Source organism: Sinocyclocheilus anshuiensis, unplaced genomic scaffold, assembly GCF_001515605.1.
Source record: "Sinocyclocheilus anshuiensis isolate Anshui unplaced genomic scaffold, SAMN03320099.WGS_v1.1 scaffold792, whole genome shotgun sequence".
NCBI classification, from domain to species: Eukaryota; Metazoa; Chordata; class Actinopteri; order Cypriniformes; family Cyprinidae; genus Sinocyclocheilus; species Sinocyclocheilus anshuiensis.
The window spans coordinates 670,635-682,721 of NW_015558618.1; the positions used below are offsets into that span (position 1 = coordinate 670,635).

The following is a 12,087-nucleotide window of genomic DNA, read 5'->3' on the forward strand; positions in this document are numbered from 1 at the left end:
TCCACCATGCGTCTGTTGTGAACGCGCGGCCAAAGTGACGCAGTAGAGACGAAAACGTGGAATAAAGTCGTTATTTTTGTTTTCTTTGCGCAAAAATGTTTCTCGTAGCTTCGTAACATTACAGTTGAACTACTGATGTTACACGGACTACTTTGTCGATCATCTTGGTACTTTTCTGGACCTTGAACGTGGTAGTTACCTTGCTGTCTATGGGAGTTTTCTGAAAGTAAACCTAACTTTGTTACATTTTACATCCCTTCCTGATATACTAGATATGATATACTGTTTGAAAGTTAATGGTTTTCTGGCTTTGCATAGTTATGGCAGGAGTTGAACTTTGCATAGACATGACTTGAAGGCAATGTTACAACAATAGACTCATGTTGATTCATATACAGTTTCATGTCTTATGGCTAATGGCTATACTTTTGAAATTGTGAGTTAAAAAAAAAAAAAAATGATTCCAGTGTTCTGTCTTGCCCCATCGAAATTTCCCATTTTAAAATCCACTAATATACCTGCTATAGATGGACGGTATGCCTCTGATGCTGCTGTCTAGTAGTAACTAAAGTATATTAGCTTTAAAATGCCACATTCTGTGAGAAAGATAATTTCAACATGCAGAAGTTATTTTTGAAAATGTTCAAGGGGGAAAATGACTCTTTGTGGGTATGGTGGCTTCACACTGATCTTAGACGGCTCTAACTGAAGGATGTGGCGAGAACTTCCCTCTGCAGACCAGGAAGTGCAGTCAGAGCAGACTGATGACACACTTCCTTTTGGTTTTTTGTACACATATACAAACAAACACACACAGAGGCAGCAGGCGGACAGATGCGTCATGTGTGTGAGGAGCGTTTCTGTCATGTGTGGGTGTCATGACTGTCAGACACAAATGATGCATCACTGCACATATTAAAATGGGAGGCCCAACATCTGATTTCTTGTTTATGAATCTAATTCAGAGCCACACAGACACTTTCTGAATTGCGCCTTTGGGAAACACAACAGCATGTGAGATAGAGGTTGCTTAAGTATTTGAGGATATACTTTTTCGTGGCATTTTGTCTCTGACTCATCTAAAGATGTTTTTGTTTTTTGCATGAATCCTTTTGCGTAATTAAAAATTGATAGTGACACTGATAGCACTAGCAGTCCTTATTTAGAGCAACCAACCCTATTAAAACTCCAGGCCCTGTGGGAATGAAATGTCTTTGTTCTGTGGAACATCAACATAATTATTTAGCAAAGTGTTAATAATCTCCATGAGATGTTTAGCATTTTATCTCACAGGAAATTACAAATTGCACGGCTCTTTAAGATGAACAGATCAAGGCAATAAGGACGTGCCTTCGACACACTGATTTAAAAAACGGTTTTGAGGACTCTGTTGGAGGATTTGAGTGGCGTAAGCTGGTCTGGGATCGGTGTTCAGTGGCAGGTAAGGATGCGGTGCGGGCCGATCGGATGTGTAATCCTCCAGCGTGGGGTTATTTATAGTGTGTGATCCTCTCGGGGGAGCGCCTCATGTGTTGTGTTTGTCCTCCTGATCAATGCGCTATAGATTACAGTTCCCCTGACTGTGGAACGGGATAAACGAAAGAGGCTAAAGCTCAGCTGAGGCCAGAGAGAGAGAGAGAGGAGGATGGGCTTATTTGGATAGATGCGCGTGTGAACAGAAGGGATCGAGCCTGCGTTCTGTGCATGTGTGCTCTCTGGTTAATTGATTATTCATGGTTCTCTCTCATTTCCTGCCACATTCGGCTGGTTTGTGCATCCCTCACAGCTGAAGATGCTAATGATCAATGTAACACAGAATTAGGGTTCAAATGTGACTAACATGTGCTGGGTCGTGTCTGCTACTGACACTGTTTGTGGTGTTTTATGTTTTGCTGATCTCGTAACACAAGGACCTTCTTTGCAATGTGTGGTGTGTTATATATTTTTTTATGAAATATGCTTTCTAAAGGTGTAACAATGAATAAAACTGTTATAACTGTGGTTACAATTATTCATGAGATCAAACAATGCATTATAAGGTGCATAATTAACACATTAAAAGTACTTTTATGATGCATTACATTTAAAGGCTTCAGGTAAAATGGAACCGTATATGTATTTTTTTCATTTACCTGATTACATTTTTTTTAATTGCATTTATTTTTTATCCAACCTTGACTTACACCCTAAGCCTAGTCGTGAAATAAAACATGCATTTTTAGAATTAAAGTTGCCCTTAGTAATTTTTCTCGTTTAAAATATTTCACAGATAAATAACAAGAACATAAATAAATATTTAGTTTTATTAATTTTATGTAATATTTATTTCTAAACACATCTATCAAAAGTAGCCTACTTTTCATTTATTTATAATAATGAAATGATTAATTACTTTTGATAAATTGTTTATAAATAAACTGATTATTGATTACATAAATATATGTTTTAGACACCAGATATAATCTTTGATATTTTTTTTATTAGTGGGTGCGGGACTCTATTGTTCATTTATGTAAGTGAGGATAACAAAAAAAAAGTAAACTGTGACATATTATACCCCAAAATTCTTCATACAGTGGACTACCAGTAAAACTGATAAAATTATTCCGACATTTTGACCTGACCATATTTAATTTGCTTAGAGTAATTGTTATCTGATATCATCAAGCTGAATTTGTTCTGACACAGTTTAACTCTGAGTTCTTGTCATATTTTGTTACCATTTTCTAAACTATAGCGAATAAACTGTGATAATGTGTGAAATGTTGAAGGTGTCTGAGTACATTTTGGTTTGACTGTACATCTAAATATGCAGAGCGTTTTTTTTAAGGGTAGGGTTAAGGTGAGAATTAGGTTCGGTCTTTTGTAATTAGAAATGACTGTATAAAAACAATAGTTTATTCCTATGTTATGTCCTTATTCATATAAACGTGTGCACTGCGTGTTTATGACACAAAGAGAAGGTAGCCAGGCCACTCGTAATACTTTCTCAGTGTCTCTCCGGGCGGCGGGCCTCCTTTATATAACTGTGTTGGGCTAAACAGATGTGCGTGTGTGTGTGTGTTTGTGTTATTATGAGTCTGTGTGTATCAGAGATGGAGGACAATAGGGCTGTTGTCATCAAGGAGCCATGGGCTCTAATTCAACTCAGTGGTCATTACAATACAATACCAGCTTAAAACTAGATTATTTGAACAACATATGATATGAGTGGCGTCTGTCCATCGCCACTCACCAGTGCTTGTTATTGGTTTTTAAGCATGTTGCTATGTGGTTGCTAGAAGTGTCTGTACTAGAGATGAATGTGTATCAGCCCAACACAAATGCCCCAAGCAAAAGCTAATTAACTTGATTCAATTAATTGTTTAACGAATTAGTGGGTTTTTTAGCCTGGAGATTTAATTAACCTTGATGTTAACTTGACAAGTGTTCACTTGTCTGTTAATGTAAGTGCTTTAACCTGTTCTTTCACCCTGCTAGAAATTAGATGTTCTTACTGTATAATAATGTGGTGAACACCAGGTCTATGTCCTCATTTCCTCATTACATGGTGAATTCATGTCATTTCAGAATCACTGAAATAGTTTTATGAGTCAATGAGAATTATCAATGAGACATAAAGATAAGCCATCCTGTCAACTTTTGACTTTTTGAAGATTGAACCATTAATATTGAACCACGAAATTGTCAAATCTGGTAATTCCCACATGACTTGAATGCAGCATGTCCTTGAATCTTTGCCTTTGTTAATATGTGTCAATTTTTTTTTTTGTTACATTTAGAATTGTGTTCTGTTCTTTTCATCAGGATCCGGCCGCAGATGGCAAAGGAAAAGATTGAGGGATGTCACATCTGCACCTGCGTTACCCCCGGAGAGACTCAGGTGGTCATGGGTAAAGACAAGGCCTTTACGTATGACTTTGTGTTTGACTTGGATGCTCAACAACATCAGATCTACAGCGCCTGTGTTCACAAGCTAGTTGAAGGCTGCTTCGAGGGATACAACGCAACTGTCTTCGCTTATGGACAAGTAAGATCTATCACACTTGGACACCGATAAAATGATGTTTACCCAGATTGTGATCCAGAAATGTCAGATGAGTTGTTTGTGATGTCAAAAACACTTTTTCGCTTGCACATCCATATGGTCAGCTCATTAATTTCAATGAATCAGTATTAACACTGTGACCTTTCCCTTTCCCTCACGTGCTATGTGATGTCTTTGTGAGTCGAGCCTCTCGGTTCCACTCGTCACACACCCTCTTCACGTTTAGAGTGCTTATTGTGTAGCAGTCAGGGTTAATCGCTCGAACTGTAACTCTGTGTTAGATGATGTATGAAAGCCAGCTGAAACAGGAATGGACACATGAACACCTGAGAGGAATAGTTCTGCTTATAGGCAACTCTCATGTGAGGCGCAAGCGCTTATAAAAAAGACAGTCGCTTAATTTACGGTTTATACAGCGGGATAATATAGTGATAATGCGTTGTTAGGGATGTTCATTTCGGTTATTTTTCCTAACCGACAACCGACGCTCGTTAACCGATTATTAACCGTTAACCCTTCAGCGAGCGGAGAAAAACATAATAAAGCTTGGCTATATATAACGTATAAATAGGCCTATTCGAGAAATATATTTTTACTTTATAAATTAAGAAAATGAAAGAAAAACTGTGCAACAAGTAGCCTAGTCCGATTATCTTTATGACTAAAAGGAGCAGTTGCTTCCACTGTTAGAAGGAAAAAATTCAAGTGATTGATTGCGCCGGCGCCACATGTTAAGACACAGTTAAGCATTGCTACCTTGACAATGCAGCCTGTTCATTATCTCGGCATTAGGCCTATTTCTGAATGAAATAATAAAATGTGATTTATACGCGACTTGTTTTTTTTTTTTTCTTTAAAAAACAAAAAATAATTATACGCGTAGCGTATTTTAACTAGGGGTGTCGAAATTAATAGTTTCTTCGATGCATCGCGATGCAGACGAGGACGATTCGGTATCGGTTCAGTAATAGACCATAACCGATTATAACGTACTGACGCTTCTGTGATGTCATTTGTCGCATACGTGCTTTGTCGCGGTAGCTTTCATTAGGCGCGTTCGGCTTGATGCGCCACTGCTCAGAATGATCAGTGTATGACATCAAGTACCGCGAGAGCAGACGGATCCTTATGCTTTCAAATCGCTCTCGCGGTTTATGACGTACACTGATCATTCTGCGCAGCGCTGCTTCAAATCGAACGTGCCTAATGGTGGAGGGAGGCGAGACGTGAGTGCAAGTAATTAAAAATGCTCCCAACTACTTTAAAAGCCGACATCTGGCCACATTTCGGCTTTTATGAACAACCTGGTAAGCACGACCTGAAGACACACGCTGTGTGTAAATCATGTCACGCACAACGAAATATGCAGGGGGTAGGGATGGGCAAATGAAGCCTCGTGAAGCACTGAGGCTTTCCTCTGACTGTTTCGGGAAAAGATTAAAAGCTTCGAGTGTCTCGAAAACATAAAACATAAAAAATATAGTAGCTAAAAGCCTGTGAAAGACGCTCCGTAGGACGAGGCATCTACCACATATGTCACGGACCGATTCAAGTTACGTGCACAAATAAAAGCCTAAAAGTGTTTGTGTTTGTTGAATTTCTGTCTCTGATAAATTAATTTACCCATTAAACTGGGCATTTTAATACCAGTACGAATATCAATATGATGTAATAGAAGAATAATGTACACATATGAACTGCATATGACAAATATTGAATTTTTCTGAAATAATTTGTATTCTTCATATTATTTGTATGACTGGGTATCTAAAATGTAACTGAATAAGTCCGAATTAAAACTTACTCGTGAAGTAAGATCTGGGGTTTCGAACTTCCAACACGCAAAGTGAATTGCACACGTGACTGGACAGAAAGTGAAGCTTCGTTTGTTATTGGTCACGTGATTTCTGTGTTAACAACACAAGCTTCGAATCGAGCCTTCATCTGGCTCATTTATTCTCGACACAAGCTCCGATGCCTCGGTTCAAATGTCACATCACTAGCAGGGGGTAATACCACTAACTTGAGAAACCACGTTTATTGACAAAATTGTATAAATGTGAAGTAAAATTGAAAATTGAGGATACAGTGCATCGTCAATGCATTGTGATGCATCGTGATATTGAACGCATACATTACGTGAAGTCTAGACTAGTGTGTGTGCGCATTTAGTGTGTTTTCTTTTCACTGCATGATTCAGGCTATTAAAATGCATTTAGTCTAATTATCGTTATCGATAAAATCCCAGAAAATATCGAGATAATTTTTTGTCAATATCGCACACCCCTACTAAGAACTCCTCTAAGGATTGCTTCAAAGTTTCGGTAGCTTGAAATTTTGGCCTGAAAATGTTGTACCTTTTTAGGTTCTTAAAACCTAGAAATCGTTAAAAGAAAACTTTAGAAAACAGATTGTATTTCGAAAACTTTGACATGGTCAAAAAGCAGCATACATATGAAATTACCAAATTATTAATTCAAATATATATTTTTAATTGTTTTAATATTATTAAATTAAATGATTAATTATGATTGCATATAATCTGATTAAATAGGCATTTGATATTTGCATCATTTTGAATGCCAACTGATGATATTATCTTGCTCACATTTGCAATTGTTTGATTAGATGCAATGAAAATCTAATTGCATAACTACAGTTCTCCATATTGTGAACACAAACAGAAAGTGATCAAAGATTGTTCTCTTTATATTCACTGGAGCAGTCTGTTCAAGATCAGCGCGAGTCTATCAGTGATTTGATTTCTGCTTTTTCACCAAAACTCACGTAATAATCAGTGACACAGTTTGTCATTTTTGCTCAACGAGTCTCTCATTTACATTGTGTTTTACACTATGTTAGTTATGATGGAAGTCTTGGTGAGATTGCAGAAATTGCGTTGCAATGAGATCCTTGCATCGTGTGCTCAGTAGACATGATTGTGTTCGGGAGTAGCTCTAAAGAGAGAGTTCACCATGTAATACTCATTTCATATGCAAAGAGGTTGGCCAATCATAGAAGTGGGCGTTTCCAGAGAAGTCTCTCAGCAGACACGCCCCTTTCAACAGAGCATTCAAATCAGAGGCTAAAATCAGGGTAGAAAATGACCATTTATATCTAGATTATGACCGTTTTTGATGAAACAACAAAACTGATTATAAGCAGACCTAAGGAAACATAAAATAATTTTAAAAATGCATTTCCTAACCCCTTTAATCACTAGTTATGTTGTTATGAATGTATATGGTGTGTTAGCATTGTACATGTTGTATTCATTTGAATTCTTGCTTGTGCATTTTAATGGGTTTTGTGCAAGTTTTGATGTTTGTCGTCTTGCTCTCTCATGTAGACCGGTTCAGGAAAGACCTACACCATGGGCACTGGCTTTGATGTGACCATTTCGGAGGAAGAGCTGGGCATCATCCCACGGGCTGTGCAACATCTCTTCCAGGGCATCCAGAAACGCAGACTAGATGCGCAGAGCGCCGGCATGCCCCTGCCAGAATTCAAAGTCAGCGCCCAGTTCCTTGAGGTGAGACTTAAATTACATTTTAGTAATCCAAAAGCATTTCTAATTAATTTAAATCTTGAAAGTTGTACAATTTAACAGTTTATTACAATTTTACCAAAATGTTGATTTTTAGGACCCTATGAAATAACTCTCAAGTTCTGTTTAATTTTTCACATGATTTAATTTTAAATTGTAATAAACAAAGAGCATGTCTAATCAATTGAATTAATAAAAACAACTTGATTTATTACTTATAATTTATTATTATTATTTTTTAAATAAATAAATAATAGGGCCCAATAATGTTTTATTTTTATTTTTTTTCTGAAATTCTGTGTTGTGTATTTTAATATTTCTGGTAATCAGATGAAGTCATAAAACATTTAACAGTAAATAAAAATGTAACTAACCATTTCATTTTTTTGCAAACAAAGTGCTGTACAAGTACAACAGACGTTTACTGTTAAAAAAGAAATTAAAGAACAGTTGTTCTAATAATTGTAATTATTCCTTAAAAAAACATTTTAATAATATTTTATTGGTAGTAGTATTAGTATTATTAATACATTGAGACGTATTTCTGTCACAATTTCTTCAAGTTAAACTGAACTTTTTGTTTTGGTTGTCGTGAAGACCTTTGAGGTTTTGTGTGCACTCGACAGTAATTTTTCTCAAATTAAACCATAAATTGCTGATGAAGTGACTCTCAGATCTCTCTGGAGATGAAGTTCTTGTCCTTATATAACAGCGCTAGTGTCACACATATGTGTAAGCTCTGCCATTAAAAAAAAAAAAAAAAGATAATTGACTTTTTTTTCTCAGAATAGCCAGAAAAAAAGTCCCAACTGTGAGATATAAATTTGTAATTGCGAGTTAACATCTTGCAATTCTGAGAAAAATACAAAAAAAAAAAAAGTTGTGAGATAGTCACAATTACTTTTTTCTATTCCGTGGTAGAAATAAGCTTCTATAGTTACTTGTCGTTTCTGAGAAGACAGAGTAAAATAGTATTTTCTTATAAAAGTACTCCAATAATCAAAACTCTTTTCTGCAGTGTGTATTGGGTCTGATGGCTGTAGTCCCAGTCTCCTTGCTCTGTTTATCTCGTAACTGTGCTGTGACTCTCGACCTGAGTGTGATTGAGAGGGAACTGCTCTTGATGACATGGAGAAAACCCCTCGCAAGTCCACATGATTGGATATCAGTCATTAGGCGGGAATGTTAATATAAAATACTACTACTACGATTAATTATTATTATTATTATTATTATTATTATTATTAAAACATTGTAATGCAGTGTTTGTTTTTGTGGAGTACAGAGTTACAAAAACAGTAGCTTGTTGCAGGAAGAGCTACATTGTTTTGACATTATTTCTCATTGATCATTTGTTTTCACTCAGAAACCTGACAGATGATGGAAGTGAAATGATTTGTGAATGTAATTTTATTGTTGACTTCATGTTTATTTGTTTTAAATGGCTCTTATTACTTGATGACTTAACAGTAACAGATGTTTCTGTCAATGCTCGTCTCACTCAGACTTCTGTCCGTTCTCCTCAGCTGCTGCAGTGTCTGAAGCTGGGCGCTCTTTCCCGCACCACCGCCAGCACGCAGATGAACGCCCAGAGTTCCCGCTCTCATGCCATCTTCACCATCCACCTCTGCCAGATGAGAGTCTGCCCGCAGCCACAACTGGTACGGCACATCAACACTAGGGTTGGGTACCGTTCACATTTTAACCGGTACGGTACCGGTATCGGTACCTGAATTTCGGTGCAGGTACCCAACGGTACCTTTTTTCGGTACTTTACTCTCTGTGTAATTACAAAAACATTTATTTCAGTGAAAAAATAAGTCCAAAAGTCTCAATTTCAACATTTTGAACAATCGGTCCCTACAAACTTTTTTTTTTCCCCCCCAGAAATTCTTGTTTTAATTTTTCTGAAAATCAAATGAAGGCATTAAACATTTATTTTAAATTGTGTGAATATTCCTTTAAAACATTTTATAATAGGCTAATCATTGTATTATTTTTTTCTACAGTTAAGTGAGATAATTGACTTTTTTTTCTCAGAATAGCCAGAAAAAAAGTCCCAACTGTGAGATATAAATTTGTAATTGCGAGTTAACATCTTGCAATTCTGAGAAAAATACAAAAAAAAAAAAAGTTGTGAGATAGTCACAATTACTTTTTTCTATTCCGTGGTAGAAATAAGCTTCTATAGTTACTTGTCGTTTCTGAGAAGACAGAGTAAAATAGTATTTTCTTATAAAAGTACTCCAATAATCAAAACTCTTTTCTGCAGTGTGTATTGGGTCTGATGGCTGTAGTCCCAGTCTCCTTGCTCTGTTTATCTCGTAACTGTGCTGTGACTCTCGACCTGAGTGTGATTGAGAGGGAACTGCTCTTGATGACATGGAGAAAACCCCTCGCAAGTCCACATGATTGGATATCAGTCATTAGGCGGGAAGGAGGCCCTCAGCTGGCAGGCTGCGCAGACAGCAGTGTAGCTGTAAACCAATTAGCCCCTTCCTCGTGTAAAGTCCTGGCTTAGGTAATGAGTTTAAACCTGTAACAGGGCGTTTTAACGATCCGTGCCGCTTGCTGTTGGGCACAGGCTGCTGTTTGTTCAGCAGAATCGCGGCTCGCTGTGGGGAATAACTCGACAGATTTGTCAAGTTCTGTGGCTGTGAACAGTCGCCGTCTCTTGGGGCGGCTTTAATAGGGCATTAAAATGCCCTTATGTCCTTTCCAGAACTCCTTTGTGCACTTTGTGCATTGTTGTTCTATATTAGCAGTTTGATTTATTGTTTTGAACCCTAAATCGATTTTATCAAGTCCCTCTGTGCCACTTCCCCAAGCAAGGGAAGCTGGGAAAAGCCCTGTCCCTTACTTTCTCTTTTTTCATTCTCTCTTGACTTATAGTTTTGCTCATGAGTTAGGTTGCCATTATTTATCATTCCCTTGTCTATCAGCTTGTGTGGTCTCTGGGATTCCCGAGGTCGAACATGCAAGGCTCTGGCCTTTTGACCTCTTGACCTTTGCCCTCTGAAGGTCACAAAGCTTGTGTATTTGTCTTGTAGCTCTATAATGAGGAGATCCTGGACCTGTTTGACAGCACACGTGACCCTGAGGCTCGAGGTAGGAAGTCCAACATTAAGATCCATGAGGATGGGAGCGGAGGCATCTACACCACAGGAGTGACGTCACGGCTGGTCAGCTCAGAGGAGGAGGTCAGATATCTGTGCGTTTATGACCTGTGTTCAGCCTGGGTTATTTACTGGAGTCATTGGAATGAAATTAGAATTGACATTAATTGCTTCCTTAAATGCCCTTGGTATTATTGTGCTTGCTTCATCAGTGCACGACATTCTAAAAAATAATAAAAAAAATAAACTTTTTTTTTTACTGTTTTTGTCCCGGAATAGTGAGGAAACGTCTGAATTGTGAGCGAGAAACTCACAAAAAAAAAACTTGCAATTGCTAGTTGCCTTGTCACAATTCTGAGAAAAAAAGTGAAAAAAGTATTAAATGATAATTTAAAATAGTTTAAAAACACCATAATTTTAATGTAATTATGTTGAAAATACAGTGATTGTCAGCAGCATTTAATAAACATAATGTAGTGTACAATTATTGTAAATAATGTTATGATTTTATTTTGTATATCACTACACTATTATCATTACAAAAAGAGATGTCTCTGTGTATAGAGGAATAATAATAATAATAATAATAATAATAATAATAATAGAAGTAGTAGTATTATATTAAATGTTGTTAATGATAATATGTAATATTGAACATAAAATACTGTACATATTTATTATTATTATTAGTAGTAGTGTGCATATTATATATTAAATGTTGATAATAATAATATAATATTATTATTATTATTAGTAGTAGTAGTAGTAGTAGTACTAGAGTATATATTATTTATTAAATGTAAATAATAATAAAAATAATTTATTATCATTATTATTATTATAATTATTAGTAGTAGTATATGTTGTTGTTGTTGGTGATGTAACAGTAGTAAATATTATTATAATAAAAATAATAACTATCATCATTAACACTACTGCTCTTACGGTGCAGGTACCCAACGGTACCTTTTTTCGGTACTTTACTCTCTGTGTAATTACAAAAACATTTATTTCAGTGAAAAAATAAATCCAAAAATCTCAATTTCAACATTTTGAACAATAGGGCCCTACAAACATTTTCTTTCTTTCTTTCTTTTTTCCCCCCCAGAAATTCTTGTTTTAATTTTTCTGAAAATCAAATGAAGGCATTAAACATTTATTTTAAATTGTGTGAATATTCCTTTAAAACATTTTATAATAGGCTAATCATTGTATTATTTTTTTCTACAGTTAAGTGATTAATCTGGTTGTAATATTTATTTTTAATGTTTTCTTTAAATTTGATAGAAAATTGAATATTTAAAGATGTACATTATACTGTACAAAAGTAATACAAGAGTAATATATTTCTGTTACATGTTAAACCGTACTTTTGT

General features: G+C 36.1%; 1 protein-coding gene across 1 annotated transcript in view; it reads left to right on the forward strand.

The window, feature by feature from the left end:
- LOC107680414 (kinesin-like protein KIF21B) overlaps positions 1-12,087 on the forward strand; it is a 66,021-nt gene that overhangs the window by 1,943 nt on the left and 51,991 nt on the right. The window contains exons 2-4 of the mRNA XM_016476303.1: positions 3,808-4,030; positions 7,398-7,580; positions 9,122-9,256. Of these exons, the coding sequence (XP_016331789.1) occupies positions 3,808-4,030; positions 7,398-7,580; positions 9,122-9,256 (541 nt within the window). The remainder of the gene's footprint in view (positions 1-3,807; positions 4,031-7,397; positions 7,581-9,121; positions 9,257-12,087) is intronic.